General features: G+C 44.6%; 1 protein-coding gene across 4 annotated transcripts in view; it reads right to left on the minus strand.

Annotated features, from left to right (window-relative positions):
- Positions 1–12,134, minus strand: part of LOC105562750 (fringe glycosyltransferase) — a 102,460-nt gene that overhangs the window by 45,330 nt on the left and 44,996 nt on the right. For all 4 annotated transcript variants that reach the window (XR_001008990.1, XR_001008992.1, XR_001008991.1 and 1 more), the window contains exon 4: positions 8,418–8,577. Coding sequence is in view for 1 of the 4 variants with exons in the window: in XM_012013805.1 (XP_011869195.1) it covers positions 8,418–8,577 (160 nt within the window). In the remaining 3 variants the exon portion in view is untranslated. The remainder of the gene's footprint in view (positions 1–8,417; positions 8,578–12,134) is intronic.

Raw genomic sequence — 12,134 nt, forward strand, 5'->3', positions numbered from 1 at the left:
GCTGCGCGCACCTATTGTACCATTATGCCCCACGGCCTAATGTCCCGTTATGCTCCCAAATGTACCTTTACACTAAATAAATACAAAATATTATTGATAATCAATATCTGTGCAGAAATACTTTACTAAAGTGGACTAGAAAAGATTGTTTAATAGCGTAAAATTACTTATGGTAATAAAAAATAGAATTTTATCATTGTTACCTCATGCTGATCTATCAACGAAATTATAAGCGAGTCACGGAGAGTGCAGCGAACGCATTAAAAAATTTATAGCATTTTTCAGTTAAAAATAACATGACAACTGATAACAGCATGCGATAAGGATCATCTAATAGCAATAATTGCAAAATATTTCAATACATAACAGCACTTCTGTAAAAAGTTATAGATCATATCCCATTATGCCCCGCCGTTCCGTTATGCCCCAGGTTCCCCTAATCCGAAAGCCGAAAAGCAAGATTATGAGTAACTATTGAAACGCGAAACTTTCTTCGATATTTATTTCTCAACGCAAATGAGGGTGAAACATAGAGAGCGAAGGAAAGGGCAAACATTAAAAAATAAAATATAATTATATGTTAATTGCATCTAACAAGAACACGGAGACTGACGGGGTGTAAAATAGAATTTACCCTCGAGAGACAAAGTTAGTCGAAAAGTGTGTGATTAATAAAGTATTTTTCCGAGTCGAAATTTTGGCCCTGTGTTGAAATCTTTAGTTCTATTATATAGTAGGACCTAAGACAGTAAAGAGGTCGAACTGCAAGTACAAAATTTGCTCCTACTTTAAAACTGATAGTGTAGAAAATTTCTACTTTTGCCAATTTAGCATTAAAGTAGGTCCTTTTAAATAGGAGCTAAAGTAAATTTTTAGAATTAAAGATTCAAGGCAGAAAAATACAATGTCATCAAAGTAGATTATTGCTGACCTATGTAGGTGTAAATTATCCTTAAAAGTGTCAGAATAGTACCAAAACCCCCGTAAAATCACCAGACGACGGATTCGGCACCGATATGGGTCGCTAACCCCCCGAGGGATTATCGCACGCGCGAAGCGGTGAGGCAACGTGCGATTAGCAAATTATCCTCCGGCATTGACCTACAAGCAACGGCGAGAACCCGTTCGCGTTGCCGCCTAGCTCTACTTTGCCTATCAATTCGAGGAGTACACGTACATGCCCGTTTATCCACGGGCGGGAGCACCTTTCACCCGACGAGCTGCAACGGTTGCACCGCGCGTTAACCAGTTGCATCATCGTGGCACCACCCAGGCCACCGAAAGAAATCCGCACGTAACGATCCGCGCGTACGCGCCCCGCGGGCCACTCAGCAGAGTTAATTATCCCTTCGGCAAACAGCGTGCATCTAGTTGCCACGCTCTCACGCTTTTACGGATCGACCGTATACCGCGAGCCTTGACCATTCGTCAATCCGCGGACGTTAATTGTGCCCGACCGCCGACTTTCCGCAACGCGAACGCATTCGGAAGCGAATACCGTCTCACGTGAGCCGATACGTTGAGCGAATATCACGTTATTAAGGGAATGCTGGAGTGATTCTGCACCTTTTGCACCTAGACTGTTAATTCATAAAAACATTTCAGTAATGTACAGATTATGTGGCTTTTGTGTACCGACAGTGTTCCACTCTTCGGACTAAATCAGAGAACAGCGTGGCATCACTAGAATTAAGTTTAGGAGTCTAACTAAAAGCTATTTACTGGAATACGAGGGTGGGTTGAAAGGTTTTGAGCCTAACATATTAAGGAAATAATTTCCTCAAGAAACGCAACACAATTCGCGTCGCACTACCCACCTTTATCGAATCTAATACTTCCATTATTGAGAGATTCAACGTGCGTTAAATCGATTGAAGTGACTTACGCGTGTAACGCGTTGAACGGCAAACTCGCTTGGTGATCCACTTAAAAATCGGCTAGCTCGTCGAAAATTCTTGGAAAAAAAAACTGCAAAAACTTTAACGACGCAGCACGCCTTAGCGAAGAAACTCGGCTTCCTGCGGTTGATGGCGGGTCTCGAAATGTGTATTACGCCACGCTACAGGGTGTCCGAAAATTTTGCCCCGACGCAAAAAAGAATCGCAACAAAACGCCGTCTGTCAGAGATGTTACCGCGTATCCTTGCCTCCCATTAATCGCGGGCGTATCTTTTAGATGCAATATTGTTCGCGAGAAGGAGCGTCGCGGACCGCTCCAGTTGCCGGGGCAGTAACGAGCCGATTCTTGCCGGGCGCGCGCACACACGTGCGCGCCGAGCGAGTCGGAGGGATTTCTCGGGCAAATATAATATACGAGTACGCGAAGCCTGCGGGGAGCAACGTCCACGGCGGAGACCATAATCTCGCTCGGAAGATGGTACCACACCCATGGGGGGTCGGCCGGGAGAGGCGACTCGACCACGACGGAGGAACGAAGCCGGCACGAAGACGGCCAGCGTACGACGGCAACGGATTCAAGTACTCTCCGCCTCGGCCGGCGGACGCGTAACCACCTTTCACCCGCCGTGTGTGTATTACACCGTAGGTATTACGCCGTACATGCGAGCGGAGATCCCACTGCGGGCCCATGTCGCGCCATGAATCGCGATTCGCGCCCGAGATAAGAACAAGGATGCGGACGCGGCCGCATCCGCGCGCAAAGGGGCACACGACGCCGCAACGTGACCGAAATCGCGACCGCGCCCACAGAAAAGATTTCCGGGTCCAAGGCTGTTAAACTTGGATCTATCATAAGATAGGATCGACATATCGGCTGATCTCTTTCGCGAGGTCGTATCTCGATTTTCTCTTTTTCTGCCTAAACATTCATTCTGGACCAGAATGAGCGTTTAAAGCAGAAAAACCGAAAATTGCGTAAAATCGAGACACGACCTTGCGAGAGAGATCAGTCGATATTTATTATTGAGAAAGGGGTATATTTTAATCTTCAAAAATTTTGTAATCTAGAATAAAATGTTATAATATCGAGAGATTTATGCCAGACGCAAACCTGTTTAATTTACATATGTGTTACTCTTATCTCAATAGAGTTAGGTCCGGTTTCACCAAACGTCGCTTAACTTTAATCTTAGTTTAATTCACGTTTGTCTCTTTCTAGAGTAACAGTTGGAAGGAGACAAAGCTAATTGAAGTTAAGCGACGTTGGTGAAACCGGACCCAAGTCAATTATATTTAATGCGAGAGAGGAGGATAGGAATTATTGATATAATTGTTTAAGTTTTTACTGCACCAGGTTGTGGCAAGTTCAAATATGTCAGTTAAGAATAGTTTAATCCTGCGAGAGGGCGGCCGAAAAATCTGACGAAAACTAAATGTATTCTCGCCGAACAGCAGGCATAGCAAAATAAAAAGTTTCAGCGCTGACTTTCTGAAACGCGACAAATTAATGAATCGTCTACATTTGCGAATATTAAGAAGAGGATTTACAGCGCAAGTAACGACCGTCTTTTTGAGTCAAGTAGTCCGGCAACCATCTTCTTGTACGCAAATTATCTTTTTTATGAAATGACTACAGATAAAGAAGCAAAGTTTCTTCGCTTAATTAAAGGGCGGATCGCAGATCGTGTCCGGTGCGGGGAGGAAGTGATCGAGCACGATTTTTATTTTATTATAATTCGTATCACGGCGACGGACGTCATTCGCATAAAAATGATTTTGGTATAAGCCCAAAAAAAACGGGCTTAAACGGGTTGGCATGCGTGTTATCGATACTTGTGCTCACAGGAACCGCGGTCGATCGACTTTCAAGAGGTTTCGTGCACACGATACTGGTCCGACCAGATCGTAAGAAGGCTGAATGAAGAGGACCGCGAAGAAAGAGGACCACGTAGAGGGCAGAAAAACGTCCGAGATCGAGTCAGAACTCTTTTATACAAACCGCATGGAAGCGAACAATGTCCATTCACCGTGCAGAAACGCACTGTGCCAAATAGCCGCGTAATAAAACTGGAATAAAACGATCGGAGCACTGATCTCCGAGCCTGTCACCTTACGTAAATCCTGCGTAATGTATGCCCCAGCCGAGATTTATTTTACATAAGATCAGATTAAAACGGAACGGGAGAGATCTACATTCTTTTCATGACGCATAAAATCTTTCATCATGAATTGCTCCACTTTCGTACAACATTCACGGCGTTATAGAATTTAATAAGGTAATTCAGGCATTATGAATTATCCTTAGGGATTCCGCGTTTCACGTTTGTCGAAGCAACGGTTAGCTTATCACGTCTCAATCATCTCACCAGATTTTTTTCCACTTAAGACAGTCTTGTGTTTAACGCTAGTTTTGTTGGCTTAATGCATTAAAAACGCTATCAGGGGAATGTGTCAGAGGGTATCGACCAATTTAAATTCCGCATGAACGCCGCATCACCTTAAATGGGTTACCACGCGACGATCGATACACCAACGTGCACATACACTGCGATCAATCGTGTTTCGTGTATCTTTCGCTGGCCGATAATGAGTTCACCGTATGACTGGCATCGGCCCCGTGGTAGTTGTCGGACCGGATCTCACGACGACAGTCCCGCGTGAAATAATGGTGTGAAAAATGCCCTGCGACGGCCGGATAAGCGTGCAAGAGATTTTCCGCGAACGCCCGCATTAAATTTGTACGTCCGTTCTTCTTTCTATGAATCAATAATTCTTGCAATATTTCTCGCGTTAATTGCTCTCAATTTGGAAAAAAAACTAAAAATTTTTGACTCGTATATTTTGACCTTTTATGCCCAGTTTCACCAGCGTCGTTTAACTTTAATCTCAGTTTAATTCATTGTTTGTCTCTTTCCAAGGGCGAGAGCGGTTGGAAAGAGATAAAAGATGAATTAAGCTGAAATTAAACTACGTTGATGAAGCCGGCCCGTAATGAGAACAGGAGTCTTTACAAATCAATATTTGTTTCACAAGCAAACTTCAATATCCAAACATAAATTACTATTCGCTTGAAATGTACTTTACTTTTGTAGAATTTAATTCAAAGTTTAACAATTGAAAAATTTCATATTATATGTACAGAAATTAAGCGTAAACGACTTGTTTTCCTCTGAAAATACTTCCAATCTGTCAAAATATTATACCAAAGTCTAGGATGTTATCTCTATTTAGGATTTTGAATAAGAAAAAATTTCTGAAATACACCGCAATACAGCACATTTCTGAATAAACAAACTACTCGATAAATCAGAAAGCTAAATCTCGTTCGTTTGCTCTACCTGCCCAATCTCTACGAGTACGGTAGTCTGTTCGGTAGTGAAAGGTCCGATCGGTTATTGGCAATCATGGATCGCGCCAAGTTCATGGATAGCAGAAAAAGGACAGAATCAGAATCCGTACTATGATTAGACTTTAACGAGCGGCGGAGAGAAATCAGGGAAAGAGATATCAAGAAAGGCGCTTGATGAATGGCTTCGATCGGACCTTATAAGAAGCGGTTAATCTCAGAAGGAAGAACGGATCCTACGGGCTTTGCAAGATTTATCGTTTCATCTCGAGAGCACCACGAATCCCACTCGTCTTTATCTATTTTCCCCCCCGGCGACCTCGTGCCTTTTTCTCCCCGCGATGAAAGAAGAAGCGCGCGAGCAGCAGCTTTTCCAATTCGCACCTCGTCCAACTTTCCGCCGCGGGATGCAAATCCCGCGAGCGTAAAAACCGATCGGTTTAAAAATTGATTCGACGCGCGTGTATCGCGAAAGTGGCGCAAAAAAAGCAAAGAGGTATATTTTTTAAAATTCCCAACGCGAGCGAATTAAAAGCGGTTATCAATTTCTAAAGCGAGTGACGCGCGTGTACTGGAATTTATTATTTTTTTTCGGGGTATAAAATCGATCTGTCCTCTCGACCGTGAGCGACCGTCGGCGACGACGACGGATCTCCTTTTTCATTTCTCGTCTCGGCAGAAGAAAAAGGATTAATGGCCTCATAGCATGACACCGCGTCGTGATAAGATCGCGGGCTTCCTTTAACTGTCGGCTGCCGAGCGCCGGCGATCATATCGACGACATCCGAATCGCATCGTGTATCTCCTAAAGCAGCACGTGAGACGGGCTTTTATCGATTCGTGATTGTGCACGGGCGGGTTTCTTCGCTCGCCGCGCCTTGAAAAGACGCTCTATACCTCGCTCCCTCTCGCAAATATATTCATCTTTCGGGTGATTTAAAATTCATAATATAATTTCAAGATCGAGACAAATTATTCGCAATTCATAATTCATCAGTTTACAACGGCTATCGTCTCATGAGACAGTTTGTAGACGCGCGATTTAGAATTCTCAGGAATTTCCAAGAAGAAAGAAACGTTTGCAGAATCGCAATTTCGAAAGTAAAGAAGGGAAGACTGCTATAATATGAAAATGTATAATCAAAAATATACAGGGTATTATGTAATACCCGCCTCTTATTTACGGATAGAGCGGACTAGACCGAGTCGAAAAGACCTCTACCATTTTGCAATTTTCGCAATAGTTAACGAGTTATTAATTATTAAAAATCGCTGTCTTAGCCCGGCCTGCCGCCCAATTCGAACGCGCGGCGAGATGCGGCCGTCCCGCGATTGGTGTTGCTAGGCGCGTGGGCAGTTGTTTATGACACACGGTAACGGCTACGTATAATAAACTAATAATTAATAATATGTAAAGTATTGCGAAAATTGCAAAATGGTAGAGGACTTTTCGACTCAGTCCAGTCCGCTCTACTCGTAAATAAAAGATGAGGCGCGTATTACATAACACCCAGTATAATAGAAAAGTGTAATAAAATTAAAAATTCAATACAACTTTATTGTGTTTTTAAGCTGTAGCCGAGTTTCATCGCTACTTATTCAAAAGCTCGACGTCCGCGACGTCTTTTCCGGTCACTGCTTATAAACTCCCGATAGAAGAATAGAACGTCTCACATGCCGAATCTCCGGGAGCAATTTTGCGGAGATACGCGCATTGGTGCGCGCAAAAAGTGTCGTAGATTGAATATCCGAGAAGACGGTGAACCGCCCGCGGTCGCAACGACTGCATCTCCCGCGGAGGAAAATCGGAATTTCACGGGCGCGAGCTCGAGACGAGATCCACCCATAAAAACCTATCATGCACTCGCACGGGGATAAGATATATATATATATGTATATATATATATACGCAAGGTGCGAGATAATAGCATGAAGCTCGCGGCGCCGCCGGGGAGCATTAAAAAGAATAGACGCTATCGCGCATTTTCTTCGCGCGATATTCTTTGCCTCCACAGTCGAACGAACTGCTCGCAAAACGGAGCGATCCTTATTTCACTTTAAACCCAAGACATATGCACGCTCGACTTTGCCGGAAGCCGCCGCCTCGCGGATGCATAAATTCGATGAGACCGGCCGTTAGTGACGTCGCGGTACGGTAACGCTTCTCGCGTAAAGACCGTGAGGTAAGGAGAGGAGAAGGAGAGAAGAGGGAAAATCTCGCGAATAATCTTGCCTCCCTCCCTTTTGCCCCTCGCTTCCCTTCGCTTCCCTTCGCTTCCCTTCTTTCATCTGAGAGCACCTCTCGGCTTCTTTTTCCTCCGGCGGGTTTAATTTCATCGAGATCCGCCGGAAGCTTCAAAGGTGGTCGGACGAATTTCACGTTCGCGACGCGCTGGACGGCGAAGCCGTGTCTGTGCAGCGCTCGTTACTGTCATTGCGTCAAATTGCTACTGTTGAGCTATTACGGCGCTAAATAAATCCTGAGGGACAATTTCCTTCGGTTGACCGGCCGCGAGGGGCGATAATAAGTTGGCTTTCGGAGAAGGGTGTAATTATAGGTCGCACGATCCATAGAGTATAAGTAAATCTAGGTAAATCGAAGTAGGTGGTCCCTCGAAATACGTTATATGGTTGAACGGATGGGTGGCTAATCTTAGACGCGTCCCAATTTTCGAATATTAAGTGATAAAAAAAAAACTGTCCGCGAGATAAGCTAATTCAAGGCAACAAATCCTAAAGTTGCAAGAAAATGATAAGATTAGATAATTCGTACGCCAATTATCCTCTGTATTATATGATTCAAAATAATGATTTGCTAAGAAGAGATATTCATAACTTTTTCAGAATAAAATGTAAAAACGAATCTTAGCTCGTGTTACTCGGTTGAAATCTTCGACTTCCCGTTGTACGTTTTCTTAGACTATCTTTGACCTTTTCTTTTTTCAATTATTCACTGCCGATGTATCTCGTAAAAACGCAAGTACGTTACGTGTCCCAAGGATTATTGGATCAGTCAATCCCGCGGGTAATTTGATTTATACTGTGCAGTGCTTACACGTTATTACTTGCCGTCTTTGGGGAGACTTTTTTCGACGGCAAATCCACGCAGAAGTATATCGAAAAAACGAACGGAAAGTACGAGAAAGAAGAAAGCGTATTTAATCTATATTCACCGGTCGTTTCTGCGGCTCCGGGCCCTGCCTGGTGATCTCCAAGGGCGCAGGTATCGAGGGCTTGCCGAGATACCAGTCCTCCCGTGGGTTGTAATTGTCCAGAAGCTTCAGTAGGCGCGGCACGTTCACGTAATTATCGTCGTCGAAGTGGCAGAACCACCTGAAACACGCAATAAAAATACGAGTGTAATGGCAATCTCGTATAAGTCTTTATAAGTTAGGTGAAAGTTATATAATTTCACCTTGTTGTACAAACGTACTCGGCCATTAACATACTTCTTGGCACGACATGCTGCACGACTCTCGCTATGCAACTGCCGGCCGAGTATCGTCGAACCTGCGATATACCGCACATCAGACGACGACTTCGCACGCGGCAAGGTATCAGATAACTGCCGAAAACGAGTATCCGGAGCAAAGTACGAATCCATCGAAGCCGCGCAATACAGTTGCTAACGGAACAACTGCTTACTAAACAATAAGTGGCCTGACAACAGGGCCAAGCGCGATTGATATAAAAAGGAATGGAAAGGAAGGAAGGGGCGGGTCAATCTTAAGTGAACTATACGAGTGTACGTATTTATGTAGATTTTTAATAAAAGGTTTTGATTAATATATTGGCATATGGCCTTTCGACACCGCGCATTTGTGCTCCTGGCAACGATCCCGACTACCCATGTCCTGGCCTAGTCAGCGGCATAACAGTTACAAGTATTCTAAATATTTCAATTCTTACTAAAATCTTAACTCGCGTGAATGCATTTGCGATAGACGTGATTGCAAGCGAGTTAGTAAAATGTTAACTAGATTCCTAGTATTACGACTCCAACATAAATCTTACGTTATTAGTATTAATCAGTGCAAGCTAAAAATAAAATAATTTTACATCTCAGCATTAACGAGGATAATATATCATCGCGAGGATATTCCATCGGAGATAGAGACTTCTTTTTACGACGGAGAAATAAATAATTCAATGAATGCACGCGCCTTCATTTATTTGCGCGTAACACCTGTGGAACCTACGCTGGAATTTCTCGATAACGACGATGCCGCTTAGCCTCGCGTTCAAATAAGAGCACAAAGGCTCGACGCAGCCTGCTTATACTCCCGCAGGATTAGTCGCATCGCCGCTCGATTTCCGCCTGGGCAATTTGTCCCGCGAGAGGTGTACAAATGAACAGAGTCGTGTGGAGACGTAGAGTTTTTCGCACATCGTCAAACCGATTGGAGTTAAAAATTAACATAATAATTAAGAGTACACAACGGGTCGCGCGTGATTTCTTAAAACCTCTCGTTTAATTTCAACGGACCGCCGAAGTTGTAGCAGTCGAATTAACATCCCCGCCCGACTCCCAATGTCCTATTTCCGCATGAGGAAAGCACAGTAATTAATATAGTAATTAATGGAACGGCAATGTGATCTCGGGGGCACTTTGTGAAATATCGCGGAGCACCGCGAAAGCCTCTCGCAATCAGTCGACCTCGTCGAGGCCGCGGCAATCAGGGTAACGTCCCGTGAGTACGAGCGCGACGCAATCGTCCTTACAATTGCGCCCCGTAACCCTTTCCCACCGTGCGCCCCGCCGACGACGGTAAACGTCGTGTTGCTCGGTGCGCGAGCGCGTAAGATAGGCGAAATAAAATCTCTCTAACGAACGGTTCCGCCGTAGCGTTGCCATTAGTGTGCTACCGGGTGGCCACGGGTGGTCGCTACGTACCTGCCGCGCGCGGTCCAGGCTCCAGCATCGTTAATACACCTGAATTCCAGCTTAATGGCGTAGCCGGCTTACGCCTGGAGGGAGCCCGAGACTGAGACCGAGGCCGAGGACGCTGCCTGTTCCCGTATGCGCGAGATCCTATCTCCTGCGTGAGCCCGAACGGTGTTCGCACCGTGCGATCGGCGCTCGGTGCGTTCCACCCTTGTACAACCGAACCGCTCTTCGCGATCTAATACGATGGGAAGTGCTTCTTACTCCGATTTTCACCAACGTCGTTTAACTTTTCATCTTAGTTTAATTCATACTTTCCGCTCTCTAGGGCTCGATCTTAGTTCAATTCATGTCCCTTTCCAAAGTAACAGTGGAAAAGAAACAAACAACGAATTAAGCTAAGCTTAAAGTTAAGCGACGTTGGTGAAACCGGGCCTTAAAGACAATCAGTGGATTGTCACTGAAAACAGTGAATATTCATTGACTCACAGTTATAAATATAGCACTGAATTCCTCAGTTACAAGTATGTAACCGATGTCAGTGATGATGCACTAATTGACTTTTAAAGAGTACTCTCTAAAGTATTCGATATCTTGAGGAAGCGAGAGGCAATAGGACAGAAGCAAAAATGGCGATCGTGCTGGCACAATGAATCGCGAATTTATGAAACTAGCGACGTTACGAACAGGAATACGCTGAGCGACGGGATGGCAACTCCCTACGTTCGCGGAGATATTAGCGCGACCGAACTGAACGACAGTCGTTTACGACGTCTGAACAAAAGAGTGCTAGCATTTTTTTAGAGTGCCACATACTCGAGCGCATTCTAATTTGAAGCGTTGCAAGCTTGACAGAGGAAAACCGCGATGTATGTGAAATCGAGATAGATCTTGCATCTGCATATATATTATATTAGAATCAGCCTGCGGCCAAAGAACGTGTGAAACGAGGGAGAAACGTACCGAAAGCAGAGAACAAAGGTGCGAAAATAATCTTATTTCTTTTCCGGCGGGTAAAAGGCAGAGTGCGTGGCCCTACGCGATTTGTTTTACACAACAAAGAAATGATTGTATATGAATATGCAGGCACACGCGCTCAGCTTTGTGCGGTATAATGAGCGAGACGCGGAGAAATATCCCTCTCGCGAGAAGCAAATAATTGCGGGAGCGTGGATTAATGGTATAAAGATGAGCTCTCTCAATTATTTCCTCGATGGCAAGTAAAACAACCTCGTAAAACAAAGATACGCGCGTACAACGGTTCGCATATCTTTCAAGAAGTTCAACCGCATTGAATTTTCGAAATGCTCGTTATGCGAAAACGCGCACGGAAATTACGCTTCAGTCGGGAATGAATCGCACACCGACGAGGCCTTTTAACTCGTTCGTCAGTGCCGCCTCGTAAAATCGGGACGACGCCCTCAATTAAACGCAATGTCCCGAAAGTGTCGCGCGAGCCCGAAGAACCGGCTCGCTAATCAAAGAAACGATTAAATATGTTCTCGTTCGCAGTCCGCGAAGTCGTATGCATAACCGAACGATTTGGAGATTCGCCGAATCGAATGATGAATCGTCCCCGGTACCGATCGGCGAGGCAGATCCGTGTTCGAATATACGATTTCTATTAAGAGTAACGCCACAACGCTCGTATCATTAATAACTCATTTGAGTGTCAATAGAAATTAATGACTCCTTTCAATGGTTTCGAAGGACTTGAACGATTGTTCGAAAATACCCGGTCTCGTAATAAATCATGACTGATTGCCGGAATGTCCGGCAATTAAGTTTGTCTATGAAAATTATCTTCGTACAATGTTTGTGGCAATTGTTTGCGAAAATGTCCGAACCAACGAGCTGCATCGAGAGAATGGCAAAATCAGCATTGCGCTCAGTCAGAAGGACTTAATGAGTCCTGGGTGCGCCGTTAATTATCGCGAAAACGATCAATCAACGCGCGACCGGATGCGCGAAATCGACCGAATTATCTTTCCTTCGAGCGCAATTG

The sequence above is a fragment of the Vollenhovia emeryi genome, unplaced genomic scaffold (genome assembly GCF_000949405.1).
Source record: "Vollenhovia emeryi isolate VEMERY1.0 unplaced genomic scaffold, V.emery_V1.0 DF939184.1, whole genome shotgun sequence".
Lineage (NCBI taxonomy): Eukaryota > Metazoa > Arthropoda > Insecta > Hymenoptera > Formicidae > Vollenhovia > Vollenhovia emeryi.